The 18254-nt window shown below is 48.5% G+C and overlaps 1 protein-coding gene across 5 annotated transcripts in view; it reads left to right on the forward strand.

The window, feature by feature from the left end:
* Window positions 1-18254, forward strand: part of WDR35 (WD repeat domain 35) — a 192075-nt gene that overhangs the window by 88848 nt on the left and 84973 nt on the right. For all 5 annotated transcript variants that reach the window (XM_068108360.2, XM_068108362.2, XM_078773176.1 and 2 more), the window contains one exon: window positions 15256-15389. In XM_068108360.2, coding sequence (XP_067964461.2) covers window positions 15256-15389 — 134 coding nt within the window. The remainder of the gene's footprint in view (window positions 1-15255; window positions 15390-18254) is intronic.

Genomic DNA, 18254 nt, shown 5'->3' on the forward strand with positions numbered 1-18254 from the left:
AGCGAAGGACCGCATTCGAATTTGGTGTGTGGGTGCAACCCACGTCAAAATCCAAGATGGCCGCCGCCATGTATGTCTGATGCCATGTCTGTCTGAACTTTGTAACCTGAATATCTTGAAAAATAAGCAAAGTACCAACTTCTAATCTGGTGTGTGGGTGTATCTCGGCATAAGGAAGAACGCGATTGAAAATTGTGTCGCCACGTCAAAATCCAAGATGGCCGCCACCATATATATGTCTGAAACTTGTGAGCGAAATATCTTGAGAAATAAGCGATGTACCAACTTCTAATCTGGTGTGTGGGTGTATCTAGGCATAAGGACGAAAGCTGTTGAAAATTGGGTCGCCACGTCATAATCCAAGATGGCCGCCGCCATGTATGTCTGAACCTTGTGAGATGAATATCTTGAAAAATAAGCGAAGTACCAACTTCTAATTTGGTGTGTGGGTGTATCTCGGCATAAGGAAGAACGCGATTGAAAATTGGGTCGCCACGTCAAAATCCAAGATGGCCGCCACCATATATATGTCTGAACCTCGTGAGCGAAATATCTTGAAAAATAAGCGATGTACCAACTTCTAATCTGGTGTGTGGGTGTATCTAGGCATAAGGAAGAAGGCTATTGAAAATTTGGTCGCCACGTCAAAATCCAAGATGGCCGCCGCCATGTATGTCTGAACCTTGTGAGATGAATATCTTGAAAAATAAGCGAAGTACCAACTTCTAATTTGGTGTGTGGGTGTATCTCGGCATAAGGAAGAACGCTATTGTATATTGGGTCGCCACGTCAAAATCCAAGATGGCCGCCTTGCGTCTTCCACTTTGTCAATCACATCACTTCACCGACGGGGGACCTAGGCGTAACGCTTGTTACAAAATCCTTGGCGTTGGTACATCCTTTCCAAAACGTTCATGAAACAAATGCTTGATATCCAAGACTTTCTGTTTGGTCCGTGTTCGTTCGTGCATCCACACCGAGGCTACGAGCCTCTCTTCAATATTGTATGGATTCTCATTACACATTCTGATATATATATACATATATATATTAGCCTGGTGTTGGCTTAGCGGTCAGGGTGCTGGCTTGGGATCCCAGGATCCTGGGTTCGAATCCCGGTCGATCGCTGAATTAACACCAGGGGGGTTGACTCAGCCTGCCATCCTTCCGAGGTCGGCAAATTGAGTACCAGCTTGCTGGGATGAATGATCCCGGTGTGTACCCCGGCTTAGAATAGGTACACCGTATCCCTGCGCATTGTAAGAGGCGACTAAGGGTTGGCGTCAGGAAGGGCATCCGGCCATAAAAACATTGCCTCAAACAGGGAACCATGATTGTCATGGAGCCCGCAAGGCTAACCCCTGCTCCAGCGGGGAAAATGGCCTTAAAACGATCATTCATATATATATTGTTGCGGATATGAGGACTGTATTTTTTTTTGATTGTGTGCTTTATTATTACTAGGGCATGCCCGTACTATATCTATATCTAAAATTATATCCCCCCCCTCTATTTACATGAAATGGTTTGGTCCAAAGCGAACGGCTTGCGAGTACGGTGACAATCCCCCCCCTCTATTTACATGAAATGGTTTGGTCCAAAGCGAACGGCTTGCGGAGTTTGGTAAAGAAATCGCCATAGCGTGCACAAACGTGCAGGAAAGCGAAATAATCGCAAATTAGTTTTAATTAGTTTTAAAACATAGTTTAACGCCAACATAGTTTGCCAACGTGAAATAAATGAATACGCTCTCAAATGTGCCGTCCGAGGCAGAGTCTGTTCGGCACGTTCGGCACACGTGATAGCTCGCTGCTCTCTGATTGGTTGAATCGTTTTTTGGACATAGCTCGGTAACTACTTGTCCGATTAATATGAAACCTTGAAAAGGCACATCCTCGGGTCCCCAGCAATATACCTGGCAAGTTTAAAGTATATCGGACCCGTGGTTGTCGAGAAACAGCGGTCACAGACAAACAAACACACACACAGACACACACACACACACACACACACACAGAGATTGCTGGAATTATAGATAGACTAGGGCATGCCCGTACTATATATAAGCTAGGACGTGCCCGTACGTGGGTGCCCGTTCCTTGCAAAAAAAAAAAAACTGCAAAAAAAAAAAAAACTGCAAAAAAAAAACAATGGTTTGGTCCATTCGCAACGACCACAGAACCCCCCCCCCCTCTATTTACATGAATGGTTTGGTCCATTCGCAAAGCCAAAGCGAACGACCACAGAACCCCCCCCCCCTCTATTTACATGAATGGTTTGGTCCATTCGCAAAGCCAAAGCGAACGACCACAGAACCCCCCCCCCCTCTATTTACATGAATGGTTTGGTCCATTCGCAACGGCAAAGCGAACGGCGAACGGCTAAATCGCCATAGCTCGGTAAGTACTTGTCCGATTAATTTCAAACCTTGAAAAGGCACATCCTCGGGTCCCCAGCAATATACCTGGCAAGTTTCAAGTATATCGGACCGGTAGTTGTCGAGAAACAGCGGTCACAGACAAACGTACAGACGTACAGACGTACAGAGATTACTGGAATTATAGATAGATTATTATTGTTATTCTGCGCCTCCTGCCTCCGGAGCTGTGTAAAGGTCAAAAGGGTGTCCCATAATTAGTCCACAAGCATACACGTCAGCCAATCATAGAATACCCCTGTTCGATAGTTATATCTTATTCTGTGTTTTAGGGTAAGGCTGTGTCTCCCATTAATAGAAATACTCCATTGCACCAGTGAAAGAGATAGATTCCCTTCATTCCCACTCCCAAAACTTCCATTTCCCCTTTCGTCTTTGCCAGGCCTCGAGTGCCATTGCCAATTACCTCCCTTCCAATTGCCAACTGCATTTTGGGCGGTTTTCCCTTCATCCGCCATTGACCACGAGGCAGGGTTGGGGAAGAAAGGCGGGTCCCCACCTTGTCATAGAGGGGAGGAGTGAACCAGCCCTTGCCGACCAACCCAGAACGAGGGGTTGGCTTTAGAGGGCGGAGAGAGAACGTTTTGGGGAGGTTCGCAAAGGGTCAAGGGTGGGGCTTATATAACCCGAGGCAGAGGCCCCCGGAGAGAGTCGAAGAGGGAGGAGATCAGAAGACAGGAAGGCCCAGAGTTGGACTAAGCAAGAGAGGAAGTTGTTGGACTGGGTGGGACTAAGAAAGAGAGAGAGAAAGAGTCCTGAAGCTTGTGAGGGAAGGAGAGAGAACCCGTCACACCAACCCCCCACCAGCCGTGTTGGCTCCACCAAGCGTTCACCTCCACCAAGGCTCCACCAAGCTCAGCGTTGGCTCCACCAAGCGTTCACCTCCACCAAGGCTCCACCAAGCTCCGCGTTGGCTCCACCAAGCGTTCAGCTCCACCAAAGCTCCACCAAGCTCCGCGTTGGCTCCACCAAGCGTTCACCTCCAGCCATCCACCTCCTGCGATTCCTGTCAGCATTCCCCGCGTGAGTCTGTCTTTTGTTTGTTCTGCCCAAATGTTAATTAAGACTGTAGGTAAGCTAGCGTTGCACTGTGTATCTAATCTCGTCTGTAAATAAACGTGACTGCTTTCTTTTTGCTTATGTGTGTAAATAGTAAATAAATTTAGTAGTATTTCCAAACCTTTCTTTGCCTTCGTCTTCCTCTTTGCATTCGTCGTTTTAGTCTTTTCCCTCATTGAGCAGCCGCGGTGCGATCCGGCCAACGTTTGGGTGGAATCGGGTTCTAATCGGGGAATAACTGTTCGGTCGCGGTAATACACCACCGCTCGGTCAAAATAACATCTTAACCGCGTCCGCAACAATTGCTTGTCAGGAGTTGGGATTCGAACCTGGGACTAAATTTATTTAGCCCAAATTTTGGACACCAATTGTGTTATTACCGCAACAATTGGTGTCTGGGAGTGAGATACGGACCCGAAGCGCGCTTAATGCGCTCAAAATTACAAGCTGCTGGAAATTTGTGTTGTTTTACAAAAAACCCGAATTTTGAAATCGCGCCATGGCTGGTCAAGGCGATCGAATGCCGGTGGGTGAGCTAGAGGAGGGGTTGGGAGTGGCCCAGGATCAGAGGGACGAAGTAGAGGAGAACATTGGCAATGTGGTTGAGGGAGTATCAGACGCACAAAATGGCGTCCTCGTGCACGTGGGTGTAGCGGCACCAAATTTTGCCGCGCCCGCGACCGTAGCAGCGCCACCGGTGGATTTGAATCTTTTTATGATACAAATGAAGGCCCTTATGGACAAGAATAGTGAGCGATTGGAAGGCCAAATGGGACAAATGGGGAACCGGATGGATGCTCAAAATGAGCAAATGAAGGCTCAGAGTGAGCAAATGGGGGCAATGAGGGACGAAGCAAGGGCTGATAGTGAGCGATTGGGGGGCGAAATGGGAGAAATGGGGGGCAAAATGGGAGAAATGGGGGAACGGCTAGAAGCTAAATTTGAGGGGTTAGACAACGGGATAAAAGAGGTAAAGAATGGGTTAACGGGGGTGGAAAATAGAATGGCTGCCCAGGAGAATCAGTTAGAGGGGGTGAAAAATGGGTTAATGGTGTTAGAAAATAGGATGGAAGACAAATTGCGGGAAATAGGGGAGCAATCCGCCCGGGAAATCGAACAGATGGGGAACCAGATGGAGGAGATGAAGGAGGAGATACGACGAGGTGTAAGTGAGGAGGTCTCGGGGGTACGTGAGGAGGTAAAGCGAGGCGAAAAGCGTATGGAGAAAGAGGTGAGGAATAATACGGCGAGGTTACAGGGGGGCATAGAGGGTCTGACGAAGTGAGTAGAACAGCTGACAGTGGGACAAAAGGAACTAGTGGACCAAGTGGAAAAGAACACGGCAATAATCGGAGGGTTAAAGGCGACACAAAAATAAATTAAAAATGACTTAATAGCGACACAGAGGCAATGTCAGATGGTACGTGAGGGACTGACAATGAGGTTGGACGAGGTGACAGAGGTAATGGAGACGAAGGACTGGCAGGTGAGGACGCACATAGAAACGGTCAAGGTAGCCTTAGAGGACGAACTTGAGGAGACGCACCGGGAAATAAAAGAGGTGAAGCAAAAATTAGAGGAAGTGGAAGAAGAGGTGAGTGAAATTAAGAAAAGACGGACAGAAACTAAAAGAGAAACCCAGGAGGAGGTGATGGAATTGGTACAAGGTCGGTGCTCAACTCATAAGGTGATGCTCACTAACCAAATAAAGAGTTTGCTGGTGGTGAAGGAGGTGCGACGAAGAGGTGCCAAGGTGAGTGGCGATATAATCGGAAATGTACATGATGTGAGGGGAGCTTCAGTCGGCTTGGGGGTTGTTGTGGACCCGGGTGTTCGTGAGAGTCCGTTGGTGAAGTGTGCGACAGGTCTGGTGTGCGAAGGAAGAGGTGTGCGAGAATGTCCGACCATGGGGTGTGTGAGGAAAAAGTGCGCGCCAAGGAGTGAGTGTGCTGTCAAGAGTGAGTTGGTCGAAGCGCGTGTGCGAGGGGGTACATGGAAGCGCGGTGTGGTAAGTGTTACGGAGGAAGTAACGAAAGAGTGTGCGCAAGAGGATGTGCGAGAAAGGTGTGTAACGGACAGGTGCATGGGGAAAGAGTGTGCTGTCAAGAGTAAGGGGGAATGCACGCCTGTGGTGAGTGTTACAGAGGGTGTAACGGGAGAGTGTGCGCAAGAGTATGCACGAGAAAGGTGTGTAACGGACAGGGGCATGAGGAAAGAGTGCGCTGTCGAGAGTAAGGGTGAGTGCGCTGTCAAGAATGGGGGTGAAAGTAGTGAGAGTGACACGGAGCGTGAGTTGGTTGTGACAGGTGAGCGAGGATGTACACCTGGAATGGAAGGATGCACACCTGGAATGGTAGAGCGTGTGTGGGAATGCACACTCGAGTTGGTAGTGAGGCACGTGGTTGGGTGTGCGAGTGAGAGCACACCTGTGATAGTCACAGAGGAGGTGACCGAGGAGGGGGCGCGAAGAGGTGTGTTGGTGAGGTGTGCGAGCGACGAATGTGTGCCAAGGTGTTCGGTGGTCAGGTGTGTGACCAAGTCTGTGAGTGGAATGAGTGTACCTGGGTGTGTAAGAAAAGGTGCAATGACCAAGAGCAGGGAAACGGCTGGATGTATGAGCAAGAAAGGGGTCGCGTATGCGTGTAAGCATGCAGGTGAGGCATCGACGGTAACCGGGTTAGCGGTTAGAGCGACTTATAGCCGAATCGGGCCCTCGGTGCGTGCCGGGCTTCGCGTGCCGCGAGAACCAGCGGGGATCCGAGCCACGGCGGGTTCGAAAGGACCGCCGTACGCGATCCACGCTGGGCCTCGCTTGGAACGGCCGCGTCCGTGCTCCACCAGGCGGAACGGGCAGCCCGATCGGAAGGGTCGTCATGGCGACCACCTTTTGTTGAGACGTTCCGGCAGGTCGAGATCGGGCCATTGGACGGCTCGGTGCCGAGGTGGTGCGTGGGATCTCGGCCCGGGTAAGCCCCCGTCCCGGCCCCGAATGCGGGACGTATCCAGCCGCTGGCACAAAAGAACCCGCGTTCATTGCTCGGCTGTACGAAGCCAGGCTGTAGATGTGAATTGGCGCACCGAGAGGATCTAATAAGTAGACGGGTGATGAGGTTAGTGTTTTGGACCCAAAATTAGAAAAAGGAAAAATTTGACGATTGGCAGATGATTGGCAAATTTTTGATTTGTTGGATTTGGTGTGCAAAATTGATAGTGGGAACGTCCCCCATGTGGAGGGATGGCAACTCTGTCATCCCTCGCGGGGGGGCAAAGGAGCACTAGGTTTATGGGGTTTATGGCAGTGAAAACTAGCCCGGGTGGGTTAGGATATCGTGTGTAGGGATCTAGCGAAGATGACATTAGGTAACGTTAAGATTAGTTAGTGACAAGGATACCTGCAGTGGGGACGCAGGTAGGTTAGAGTGGATTATAATGACGTGGTATGTGCTTAGTTTAAAGGGAAGACGGGGAGCACTAAGTTAGCAGGGCAACAGGTAGATGAGATGATGCCGTGTGTTTGAGGATTGAACAGGTGTGATTGCACAGGTGTGCAACTGAACAGGTGTATGGAGCAGTGTATGAGGGAGTAGTGGTGATTGCGTGTTGTGTTGACCAAATGGTCCAGGAAGAGGAGGAGGGTGCAGGTGGCACCAGGTGTGATTGCACAGGTGTGCAACAACAGGTGTATGGAATAAATAGTAGTGTGGAATATCTGGAGTATTGGAATGGATGGTCGTGGAGTGAGTATGATGGAAATTGTGGAGTGGAGCGGATGGTGCGGAGGTGTGAATGGGGGAAGAGTGGACCCCCATCACGGATACCCGGGAAGGGTAGTGTAATTGTTAGGTAGAGGGTATAGGTAAATTGTGGTTGGATATTGGCATCTGTGGTGCGAGGTGAAAGAATGGTATTTGAATGGGTGCATTAGTGTTGTGGAAATGGCTGGGCGTGTAGCCTGTTAGTGTGTGTAGTTGGTTTGGGCACTCCACCACTGTGAGGATGTCGGCCAGGTGAGGCCGCAGGTGGGCTCTGGGAGCCGGTAGAGTTGTTGTGGATGGGGCCCGAGGATCCGGAGGACGGACCCGGGTAGCCCAGTGCCAGAGGGCACCATGGGGTGACAGAGCCAGGAGGGGCCTTCCCCAGTTAGATAGGTTAGGTTGAGGAGCAGGTAAGCTCGGGAGGCAACTGCAGTGGTGGAGGTGTGCAGGTGGGTAGACCTGCTGGGAGAGCTACATGCCCCAGCCCAGAAATTGTGCAAGGGCACCGGGAGATGAATCGGGGGAGTGAGACCCCAAATTGAGAAGCACCACAGTTTGGTCAATGGGCATTGGTTTTTCGAACCCATAGTGTAAGTTGGCCAATGGATTGGCAGGGAGAGACCCCGGGTAGTGTAAAGTGTGTTAAAGTCATTTAGAGGATAGATAGGATGCAGGATCTCCTCGCACCATCTGCATCCACTCACCTGAGGTGACAGGTACTCCACACCATGCCATGTTTTGATTATTTTTTACTGTGCAAATGTTTGGAATGTGAGACGCATCATGACGTGGGTGTGACATTGTGCTTGATGTTCCATCTCTTCCTCCTTATGAGGATTGATGATGAATTGGGTGATGGCAAATTTTGGTTAGAGGGATTGTGGTGACGAATTTGGTATAGAGGAAATATGGGGAGACGTGACAGTAGCGACGGATTGGTAATGTGTAGATTTTGTACATATGGGGTAAGGGCAAGGGTAGTGTAGGTGACAGGGGGGTGACGTACGGTAGGGACGAGCTTTCTCACTTCGCTCTCCGTACGCATTTCGCCTTGCATTGCCTTATTGATGTGTACCCTTGTGACCTTACCCCTCGCTCATTTGTCTCTTTTGTCTCCCACATGACCTGTGCGCCATTGGGCGCCGAGGGGAGCGTGCGTGAGTCGGCCATTGTGCGCCCGGCACTCTCAGAACCAGCTGTCTGCATCGATGCACCACATTATGGACCACATGCCTGTGGCCGAGCACCACTGATGGACCCCATGGGTTGGGGCATGGCCCCTCTGCTGGAACCGGCCATGAGGGCCCGAAATCTTGCTGGCGGACCTTGGCCACAGGGCACCGATGCCCCACAGGTGAACCACACGTAGTCGGCCCTGTGGGCCATAAATAAAATAAAATAAAAAGGACACATTGGGTGCAAGTTTTAATACAAATAGGCCGCCAGTAAGAAAATGAAAGAATGACAACAACTGGAAGACAATAATAATAACCAGCAGAGGGAGCCGAAGAGCAAGAGATCACCTGCAGGGTTAGGGGTTGTTGGTTTTATTTTCTTGAACAATGGTGACTGCACCGATTGGTGCTTGGGTGTGTGTTGGTGCGTTTTTGGGTGCTTTCATGGTGCGTCGATGCAGAGCAGACTGTCTCCCCCCCAGAAAGAACAATTACAGGTCCTGGGTTAGTCTTGTAAATAAAAGCAGAGTCATTGTAAATAATGCTCCCCACCGTCAGTGTGTAGTTTGAAGACCATTCTGCAATTCGGTTAACTGTGGGCGTGTCTGTTAGGCAGGGTGCAATGGAGCAGCGGGACACATTTATTTATGTTTTAAAAACTGTCGCACTCAGGGTCAGGTTAAAAGTAGAGGGAACTACACCTACGTGTCACACTAAATAAAAGTTGAAGGCCCGGGTCGTGCCTAAGAGGAGGAGGGTGCAGTGTTGCGGATATGAGGACTGTATTTTTTTTTGATTGTGTGCTTTATTATTATTATTATTGTTATTCTGCCCCTCCTGCCTCCGGAGCTGTGTAAAGGTCAAAAGGGCGTCCCATAATTAGTCCACAAGCATACACGTCAGCCAATCATAGAATACCCCTGTTCGATAGTTATATCTTATTCTGTGTTTTAGGGTAAGGCTGTGTCTCCCATTAATAGAAATACTCCATTGCACCAGTGAAAGAGATAGATTCCCTTCATTCCCACTCCCAAAACTTCCATTTCCCCTTTCGTCTTTGCCAGGCCTCGAGTGCCATTGCCAATTACCTCCCTTCCAATTGCCAACTGCATTTTGGGCGGTTTTCCCTTCATCCGCCATTGACCACGAGGCAGGGTTGGGGAAGAAAGGCGGGTCCCCACCTCGTCATAGAGGGGAGGAGTGAACCAGCCCTTGCCGACCAACCCAGAACGAGGGGTTGGCTTTAGAGGGCGGAGAGAGAACGTTTTGGGGAGGTTCGCAAAGGGTCAAGGGTGGGGCTTATATAACCCGAGGCAGAGGCCCCCGGAGAGAGTCGAGGAGGGAGGAGATCAGAAGACAGGAAGGCCTTGAGTTGGACTAAGCAAGAGAGGAAGTTGTTGGACTGGGTGGGACTAAGAAAGAGAGAGAGAAAGAGTCCTGAAGCTTGTGAGGGAAGGAGAGAGAACCCGTCACACCAACCCCCCACCAGCCGCGTTGGCTCCACCAAGCGTTCACCTCCACCAAGGCTCCACCAAGCTCCGCATTGGCTCCACCAAGCGATCACCTCCACCAAGGCTCCACCAAGCTATGCGTTGGCTCCACCAAGCGTTCAGCTCCACCAAAGCTCCACCAAGCTCCGCGTTGGCTCCACCAAGCGTTCACCTCCAGCCATCCACCTCCTGCGATTCCTGTCAGCATTCCCCGCGTGAGTCTGTCTTTTGTTTGTTCTGTCCCTGGGTTAATTAAGACTGTAGGTAAGCTAGCGTTGCACTGTGTATCTAATCTCGTCTGTAAATAAACGTGACTGCTTTCTTCTTGATTATATGTGTAAATAATAAATCCAATTACTCTTCTGTACGTCTTCTCGTCTTATTCCTTTTTCCTCTTTGTATTCGGTCGCTTTAGAGTTTTCCCGATTGAATAGCGGTGGCGCGATCCAGCCAAAGTTTGGGGTAAATCGGGTGTTAGAGTCGGGGAATAACTGTTCGGTCGCGGTCATACCACCGCTCGGTCAAAATAACATCTTTAACCGCGTCCGTAACAATATATTGTTACGGATCTCTGAGTATGGCACTCCCCTTACCGAGGGGGGGTTAATCCCCTCGTCTATTAAGCTGGCCGTCTCCGGCCCTGTCGCTATGATGGCACTTCCGGTCAGCGCTGAATAGGGTGGTAGGCCAATTGTTCGTATTACCTAATTACCAGTGCCTTCCGGTAAGCGAGGAAATGAGCCCCGCCCGAGCCGCGGCTGTAATGGACACGCCGAGTGAAGCGAGCCACGACTCAGGCCGTTAACAAAAGGATGAAACCCGATTATAGCGGTTGGCCAAATCGTGCCACAGGTACTCAATGGGGAAGAGACTAAGACGATCGGACGAGAGGAAGCAAAGAATACGGAGGGTAAAGGAAGAACAACCGCTATGAAAAAGCTGAATGCCTCAACTCTGTGTTTGCCTCTAAATCTTGTGTCCCAAACCCATCCCTCTCTGTACCCACCGTACCCAGTCGTACCCAGCTGCTCCTCGACTCTGTGTCCTTTCCTCCTGACAAGGTGGAAAAGTTTCTGTCAACCCTCGACTCTGATTCTGCAACTGGTCCTGACGGCATCAGCCCACGGGTCCTAAAATCATGTTCCTCCGCTCTTTCACTCCCTCTCTCTGTTCTCTTCACCCTCTCTTTTGCTCAAGGTCATCTGCCATCTGCTTGGAAATCAGCCAACATCACCGCTTTGCACAAAAAAGGTGCAAAAACAGATCCCAGCAACTACAGACCAATCAGCCTTCTCCCAATTATCAGCAAAGTCATGGAATCCATCATTGCTTCAGATATGAAATCTTTCCTCTTCTCCAATGGCTTGATCTCTGATCATCAATTTGGTTTCAGACCTGGTCACTCTACTCTGGACATGCTGCTTCTGCTTTCTCAACAATGGATGGAGGTCCTCAACGCCAAACAGGAAATTAGAGCTGTCTCCCTTGACATTTCACGTGCCTTCGATACGGTCTGGCACCCTGCTCTGCTCACCAAACCCTCCTCCTTTGGTATCCATGGAAATCTCCACGCATGGCTGGCGGACTTCCTCTCTGGTCGTAGTCAACGTGTGGCCCTGAATGGGTTTCTCTCATCTCCTCTGCCTGTTCAGGCTGGAGTTCCCCAAGGTAGTGTTCTGGGCCCTGTGCTTTTTCTGGTCTTCATCAATGATCTCTCTGACTCTCTTGAAAATCCTCTCTATCTCTTTGCTGACGACTCTACTCTCTGTCGCTCCATTCCTCATCCCTCAGATCGGCAGTCTGCAGCCTCCTCACTCTCTGCAGACCTGGACAAAATCACAGACTGGGCAAACAAATGGAACATGTCTTTCAATCCTGATAAATCTCACACTCTTACGATGTCTCTCCGAAAAGACTGACTGGAAAACCCTCCCATCCACTTTCTGAATAATCCTCTCCAAGAAGTTCTGTCACTCAAGCTTTTGGGTCTCACTATTTGCCATGATCTTTCCTGGGAAAACCACATTTCAAATCTGGCCTCCAAAGCCAGTCGCCGACTGGGCATCCTCCGTCGTGCGAAGTCCTTCCTTGGCACTCCTGAGCTCCTCACCACATACAAGGCTTTCATCCGCAGCTCTATGGAATACTGCTCTCCCCTCTGGTCTGGTGCTCCTGCCTCACACCTAGCCCGTCTTCACGCTGTTGAAACCAAAGCGTTCAGAATCATTGGAATCTCCCGTGATGAAGCTAACTCCAAGGGCCTTTCACTCACTCACCGCAGGCAGGTTGGTGGTCTTTCCGTCTTCTACCGTCTCCTCTCTGGCCTTGCCCCCCCAGCCCTCTCTGGGCTCTGTCCCCCAAATATTCCTACAGGTCGCACAAGATCTGCCTGCAACCCTCTTATGGTTAAACTGCCAAAATCAAGACTATCTACTCACCTTCACTCCTTCATTCCTCTTTTCTCCCGCCTCTGGAACAAACTCCCTCACTCTCTTCAATCCCACTCCACCCTCCAGGTCTTTAAAACAGCTGTTCACCACCATCTCTTATCCTCCCCCATCCAAAACCTTGATCTTTTCTACCCCCGCTAATTTCGGTCCCCTTGTGTTTTATACCTCTCCCCCCCTCCCCCTCCCCCTCCCACGCCTCCTGCCCCCAAGCCCTCTCCCTCCCACACTTCTCCCTGCTCTCAAATGTTGTGGTTGTGTGCTTCCCCTTCTCTCCCCATCTTGTGTTCCGCTCCCTCTTTTTGTATATTTTGTTTGTCTGGTTTGTTTTGTTTGTTTGTTTGTGAAATAAATGTTAGCTCTTTCACGAGCCTCGATTCAGTATACAAAAAAAAAAAAAAAAAATTTATTACTATCTACAAGAGGAAACGAAAGAAGGGAATATACAAGGAGAGGAAATAAAAGGACATAGGGCAACCGTAGACACTCTTATATAACACGCCCCTGGACAATACAGACAGACTTACACGAATAGGGAATGGCAGGAAGGAATGGCTGGAAGGGGGAGAAGGTCCAAGCAGATGGCAGGGCCGGGCAGATGGCACTCCAGGTCGCGCTCCGGTCCACACTCCGGGCTTGAGGCAAAACCCGGCGGCAGCTGCACATATCGGTTTCATGCGGTCGGACAATGCGAATATATTGCGGTATTGTCGCCATCAACGGACCCACTCTCCTGCCTTACGACTCGTCGTGTTCATCTGCTGCCTCTCTCTCTCTCTCTCTCTCTCTCTCTCTGCCATTCAACTCAGCTGTATGCTCATCTGGTACCTCGTATCTCGGACCTTCGCACTCATCTGGTGAAGCAGTCCCTCCCAGCCGCTTTTATTGGGCGTTCATGTATCCGGCCGCCGGCTCCTAGGACACGCCTACCGGTCAGCTCACCTCGGCCCTGGTTGGCCGGCGAGGGCTCGCTGGCTCCACCTCTTGAGGAGACATTGACAGGCCACGCCTCGTTCCTGGCGCTCGAACCCACTCCTCCCCTTTTTCCTCCAGATTACCGCGTGTTCAATGGCGCCTTGTGGGCGAGCGCTAAGGCGGCTGTGGCTGGCAGAGGCGCGCTTAGTTGGAGGGCGGCTATTGCCGCAAAATGAATGTGGTTGCAAGGGGGCCTAGGTTATTTGATTAATGCAACGTAGATTCTAGATTCAACTATTGGGAACAGATCCTTAACTAAAACACATAATAATGAGATAACTACAGAGAGGTCCTATGGTGTTCTACGTGTTGTACATGGACTAACTAGGGTGCGATCTTTAATATTAGCCAAACAATGGGGATATTTACAGGGGATTATTTATAAGGGAATTATTACAAATATTTACATGTGAAGGGTTCTCAAAACCGCACAATATATATATATATTGTTGTGTCGGTAGGGTAAAGCAATATCGAGCACCAGGTAGATCTGAATAGGTAACATTCTTTGACTGTCGCGATAGGGAATCTACTTGCAATAAGTTCTGTGTTAGTCCGGTTTGTCGGGTTAATATGTATACCTGTGAACATACCAGGGTGTTCGTGTGCTAGGTAGTTAGGGATTAAAGATAACAGCCCCTGTGTGTCAAACCTGGTGGTCAAACCTTCGTCCCTTATGGCAATGCACACCGGTAGACACTTAGACAGGTCCCTAGCGCAACATTAAATAATTCCCTTCCCTGACAAGGACTTCGGAAGAGAACAGGCAAGAGGCCAGTTCGGGGCACCGCCGATGATGGCCGCCACCAGCTAGACCTCCGGCAGGCCTCAAGTAGCACGCGCTATGACCACGCTACATGCCTGTGATTCGGTGGAGGGCACTGATTGGGTGGCGCGCCAAGGTTGACGTCACCGCCGCAAGGTGCCGACGCAAGGTGCCGAAAAATAGGGGCGAGCCGACCGACATTTTCCCTCTTGCAGATCCAGCTGTTGGTCTTGCACATCCGGCTATTCTTGCTTGCGCAGCTTCCTCTGGCAGCTCGAGCTCTTTTGCACACGTCCTTCCCTGGCTGTCTTGTGCTCTCTGCGTTTTTCCTCTTGGTTTTGGGAGGACCTGGTGGTCTTGGCTCGCCATCTGCGTGGTGCCTGGAGCGGTGCTTTTGGTGCTTTGGGGCCTCGTGTGCGATCGGTGCATCTGGAGCTTGGAGTGGTGCACGGACCTCGTGGTGTGCGATCAACTGGAGCTTGGAGCGAGGCCTGGTGGCGCACGAGCGGGGCCGAATGGAGCTGTGTTTGGACGGCAGACAATACAAGACGACAGACGGGATAAGGCTGCACCCACACCCCACATTTACAAGTACACGACGTTTCCTTTTATTAATTCATTTTCCCTTGTTTGTTTCTAAAGTCGGTGTGTGGGATTCCAATTTAGGCCCTTTATTTGATTACCGTCGCGTTGCTTGTTATCGCGTCCGTGAATAAATCTATATTTTTGTACGATAAATCTGGTTTGTTGAGTTCATTAATTCCCTGCAGGATTGAAGCTGCCGTCGGTTCACCAGAAGGTAAGCGCTTTTACCACAGCTTTCCACTTCCCTTCTTCCTCCCGCGTTTATTATAGCACAATCCGTGTTTGGTTGTCGCTTCCATTAAAGCCGTTCTGGTCTTCCGCGGTCCGTGGTATTAACCGGAGGGATTCGCACGACAATATATATATATATATATGTAATTATATACTGTATATGGATGTAACTAATGATTTTATTGTCCTTGACAAAGAAGAACAAAAAATAACATTGAAAATATACTGATCCTCCACTTTGTGGCCACCATGTACATTGTTTTTTTGGGGGGGGTTTTCCTTGACTTTTTTTTTCAGTTCCTTATTTTGTTAATTTTTTTTTACTGCTGTTGCAGGAAACCGTATCTGGGGGAATCGTATGAAACATATGCAGTTTACTCAAGTGGCCTGGTCCCCAGATGGATGCAAACTTCTTTTTGGTTTGGCTTCAGGAGATGTCCACATATCTGATGGCAGTGGTAACTTCCTGGTAAGATTTCTGCTCTGCAAGTTAAAAAAATATTCTTCTTCTCCTCTTCCCTTTAAGGGGTGAAGTCCAATGGTAGCAAGCCCCAATTAAGAAGATTAAAGTATGATAAGAATTTAAAATTATGTGAATTTCGTTCGCCTTCAATGTTTTTGCAGTGGCGTTTGCTTTCTCTCATTGCATTGTACAGTTGTTCCATGCGTCTTGAATAATTGAAAATACAACAGGCATGAATCACTCTGAGCATATTTACAAAAGTTTATAGATTGCGTTCAGATATTTATGTTGTTAGGTTATTACCCCGCACACGCGAAGCAAAAAACGGTGTTGAGCAATTTGTCCATCCGTCTGTCTGTCTGTCTCTCTTGTCAGTTTATAATCGTCAGTTTATGATCAAGGAATAGCTTATTTAAATTGAATGTTATATTTTGGACACAAATCAGAACATGAATAGGAAGACAAGTCATTCGTTTTACCGTGCTTTGTCTCTGAATTTGTCCCGATCGCACATGTGCAGAGAGGAGTGAAATAATTTTAAAGTGGTGAAGCCGCTTCAATATTTGGCTATGTCCTTCCTTCCACCCATCCATCCGTTCGTGAAAAATGAAGAAGAAGAATCTTTCTAACCGACTTTGTTAAATTCTAAAGGGTTCTAAAGTGTAATTTTAGATGGTTCTATTTTATGTTCTCTTTATTTTGTTTTGATTTATCCTTATCTTTATCTAACCTTCCCATAGTCCCTTACATAGAGTGGCTTTATGGCTTATTTTGGGATGTTTTCGTTTTTAAAAAGTTTTAATGGGTTTTAAAGGGTAATTGTGAAGGGCTCTAAAGGGTAATTCTAATGGATTTTGTTAGTTTATAGGCTTTGCCTCTTTCGTATTAAAAATGCCAAACTGAACCACTCGACACATGTGCAATATATATATATATATATATATATATCGATATATATTGTTGTGGATATGAGAATGTTGTTGTTTTTTATTGTTGTGTAGTGAATAGTTGTAAAATGTCACCCTCCTTCCTGCAATTGTTGTTGTATAAAGATCAAAGGGCGTTCCCGTAGTTAATTCCATAAAGCATACACGAAGGACACCATATATCCCTGTTCAGTAGTTATATCCTTATTATGTGTATTAGTGTAAGGCTGTGTCTTCCATTAATTAAATACTCCATTGCACTGCATTAAATAAGAGTAGATCCCCTTTCCCTTCACATTCCCCTTCCAACAAATTGCCAACTGTTCCCTCCGCGACTCCATTCGCCATGTGCTCCGGCTCGGAGAAGAAGGGCGGGTCTCCACCTCGATATAGAGGGGAGGAGGGAGCCAGCCCCGAACAACCAACCGAGCACGAGGGGTTTGGTTTGAGAGGGCGGAGGAAGAGCGATCGGGGAGGTTCGAAAAGGTTCAAGGGTGGGGCTATATATAACCCATGGGAAACGCCCCCACCTCAGATGAGTTCGGAGAAGTGCGAGAGAAGCGCGGGGAAGCCTTGACAGAAGTGCGAAACAAGAAGCGCGGGGAAGCCTTTGACAGAAATGCGAAGTAAGAAGTGCAACGAAAGAGTTGCGCCCCACCAGTAGTTTTGGCTCCACCAGCAGTTGACTCCACCAGGCCGCTTCGACCCGTTACCCCGCGGGAACCAGATTGTGGTGGCATCGGTGGCCGTCGAGGTCCAGCCCGACGTCCCGTGCGGGATGAAGCCCGAACCATCTGCCCCAGCTGAACCTTCCCATTCCTCCTTCCAGCATTCATTCCTGCCATTCCATCCTTCTTGTGTACGTGAGTTTGTTTTGTTTGTCTTGTCCCAGGGAATAAGTTAAGCTTGTATAGTTAAGCTAGTATTTTCACTGTGTCACCTGCTTTTTCCATTTTCCCTGTATATAACCTTGACTGCTCCTTTTGCTTTAGTGTGTGTAAATAATAAATCCTGTTATTCTTCTGTACGTCTTCTTCTTCCTCTTTACATTCGGTCGCTTTAGAGGTTTCCATATTGAATATCTGTGGCGCGATTTTGGCCAACGTCCAGGAATCGGGTTAGTCGGGGTAACTGTTCGGGTGCGGCGGCCATCCGCTCGGCCAATCAACATCCTAGCCGCGTCCGTAACAATATATATATATATATATATATATATATATATATATATATATATATATATATATATATATATATATATATATATATATATATATAAATATATCGATATATATAAAACACAGTTTGTGTGTGTGTGTGTGTGTGTGTGTAATGTTACCGAGAGACTCCTAAACGGAGAGGCTCACATACTTGATATTTGGCACAAACATGGCCATTGAGTCTGGGAAGAACATGGCCGACCTAAAAATTTATTTCATAATATTTTTTTACCATATTTTTACCTCAGCGCATTTCAGTGAGGAATATTATGACCGGAATGGCAGAGCAGCGCGCTGATTCGCTCAGAGCGATCACGTGATGTTCCTTGCCGCCATTAACTCAGTTACGCGTTCGCACGTATTTCAGAGCGAAAAGTGATTGCGTGTTTTCACATTTCAGCGAGGAACATTGCCATTCACACCACATAGGTTTTTTTTTCTTTCATCTTTAGATCCATATTTTTTGCCATAACGTAGCGCATTATGGCTCTCTCGAGCTCGAGTTAGCCAATCACCTGGGAGCATGAGGCCACGTTGGCCACGCCCACGACACGACGCAGAGTTGCAATCGATCGCTCAGAGCGATCACGTGATGTTCCTTGCCGTGCGATTGCGTTTTTTCACTTTTCAGCGAGGAACATTGCCATTCACACCAGATAGGTTTTTTTTTCTTTCATCTTTAGATCCATATTTTTTTTCAGCAAGGAATATTATACACGGAATCTGAA

The sequence above is a fragment of the Myxine glutinosa genome, chromosome 2 (genome assembly GCF_964187855.1).
Source record: "Myxine glutinosa chromosome 2, kmMyxGlut1.1, whole genome shotgun sequence".
Classification (NCBI taxonomy): domain Eukaryota; kingdom Metazoa; phylum Chordata; class Myxini; order Myxiniformes; family Myxinidae; genus Myxine; species Myxine glutinosa.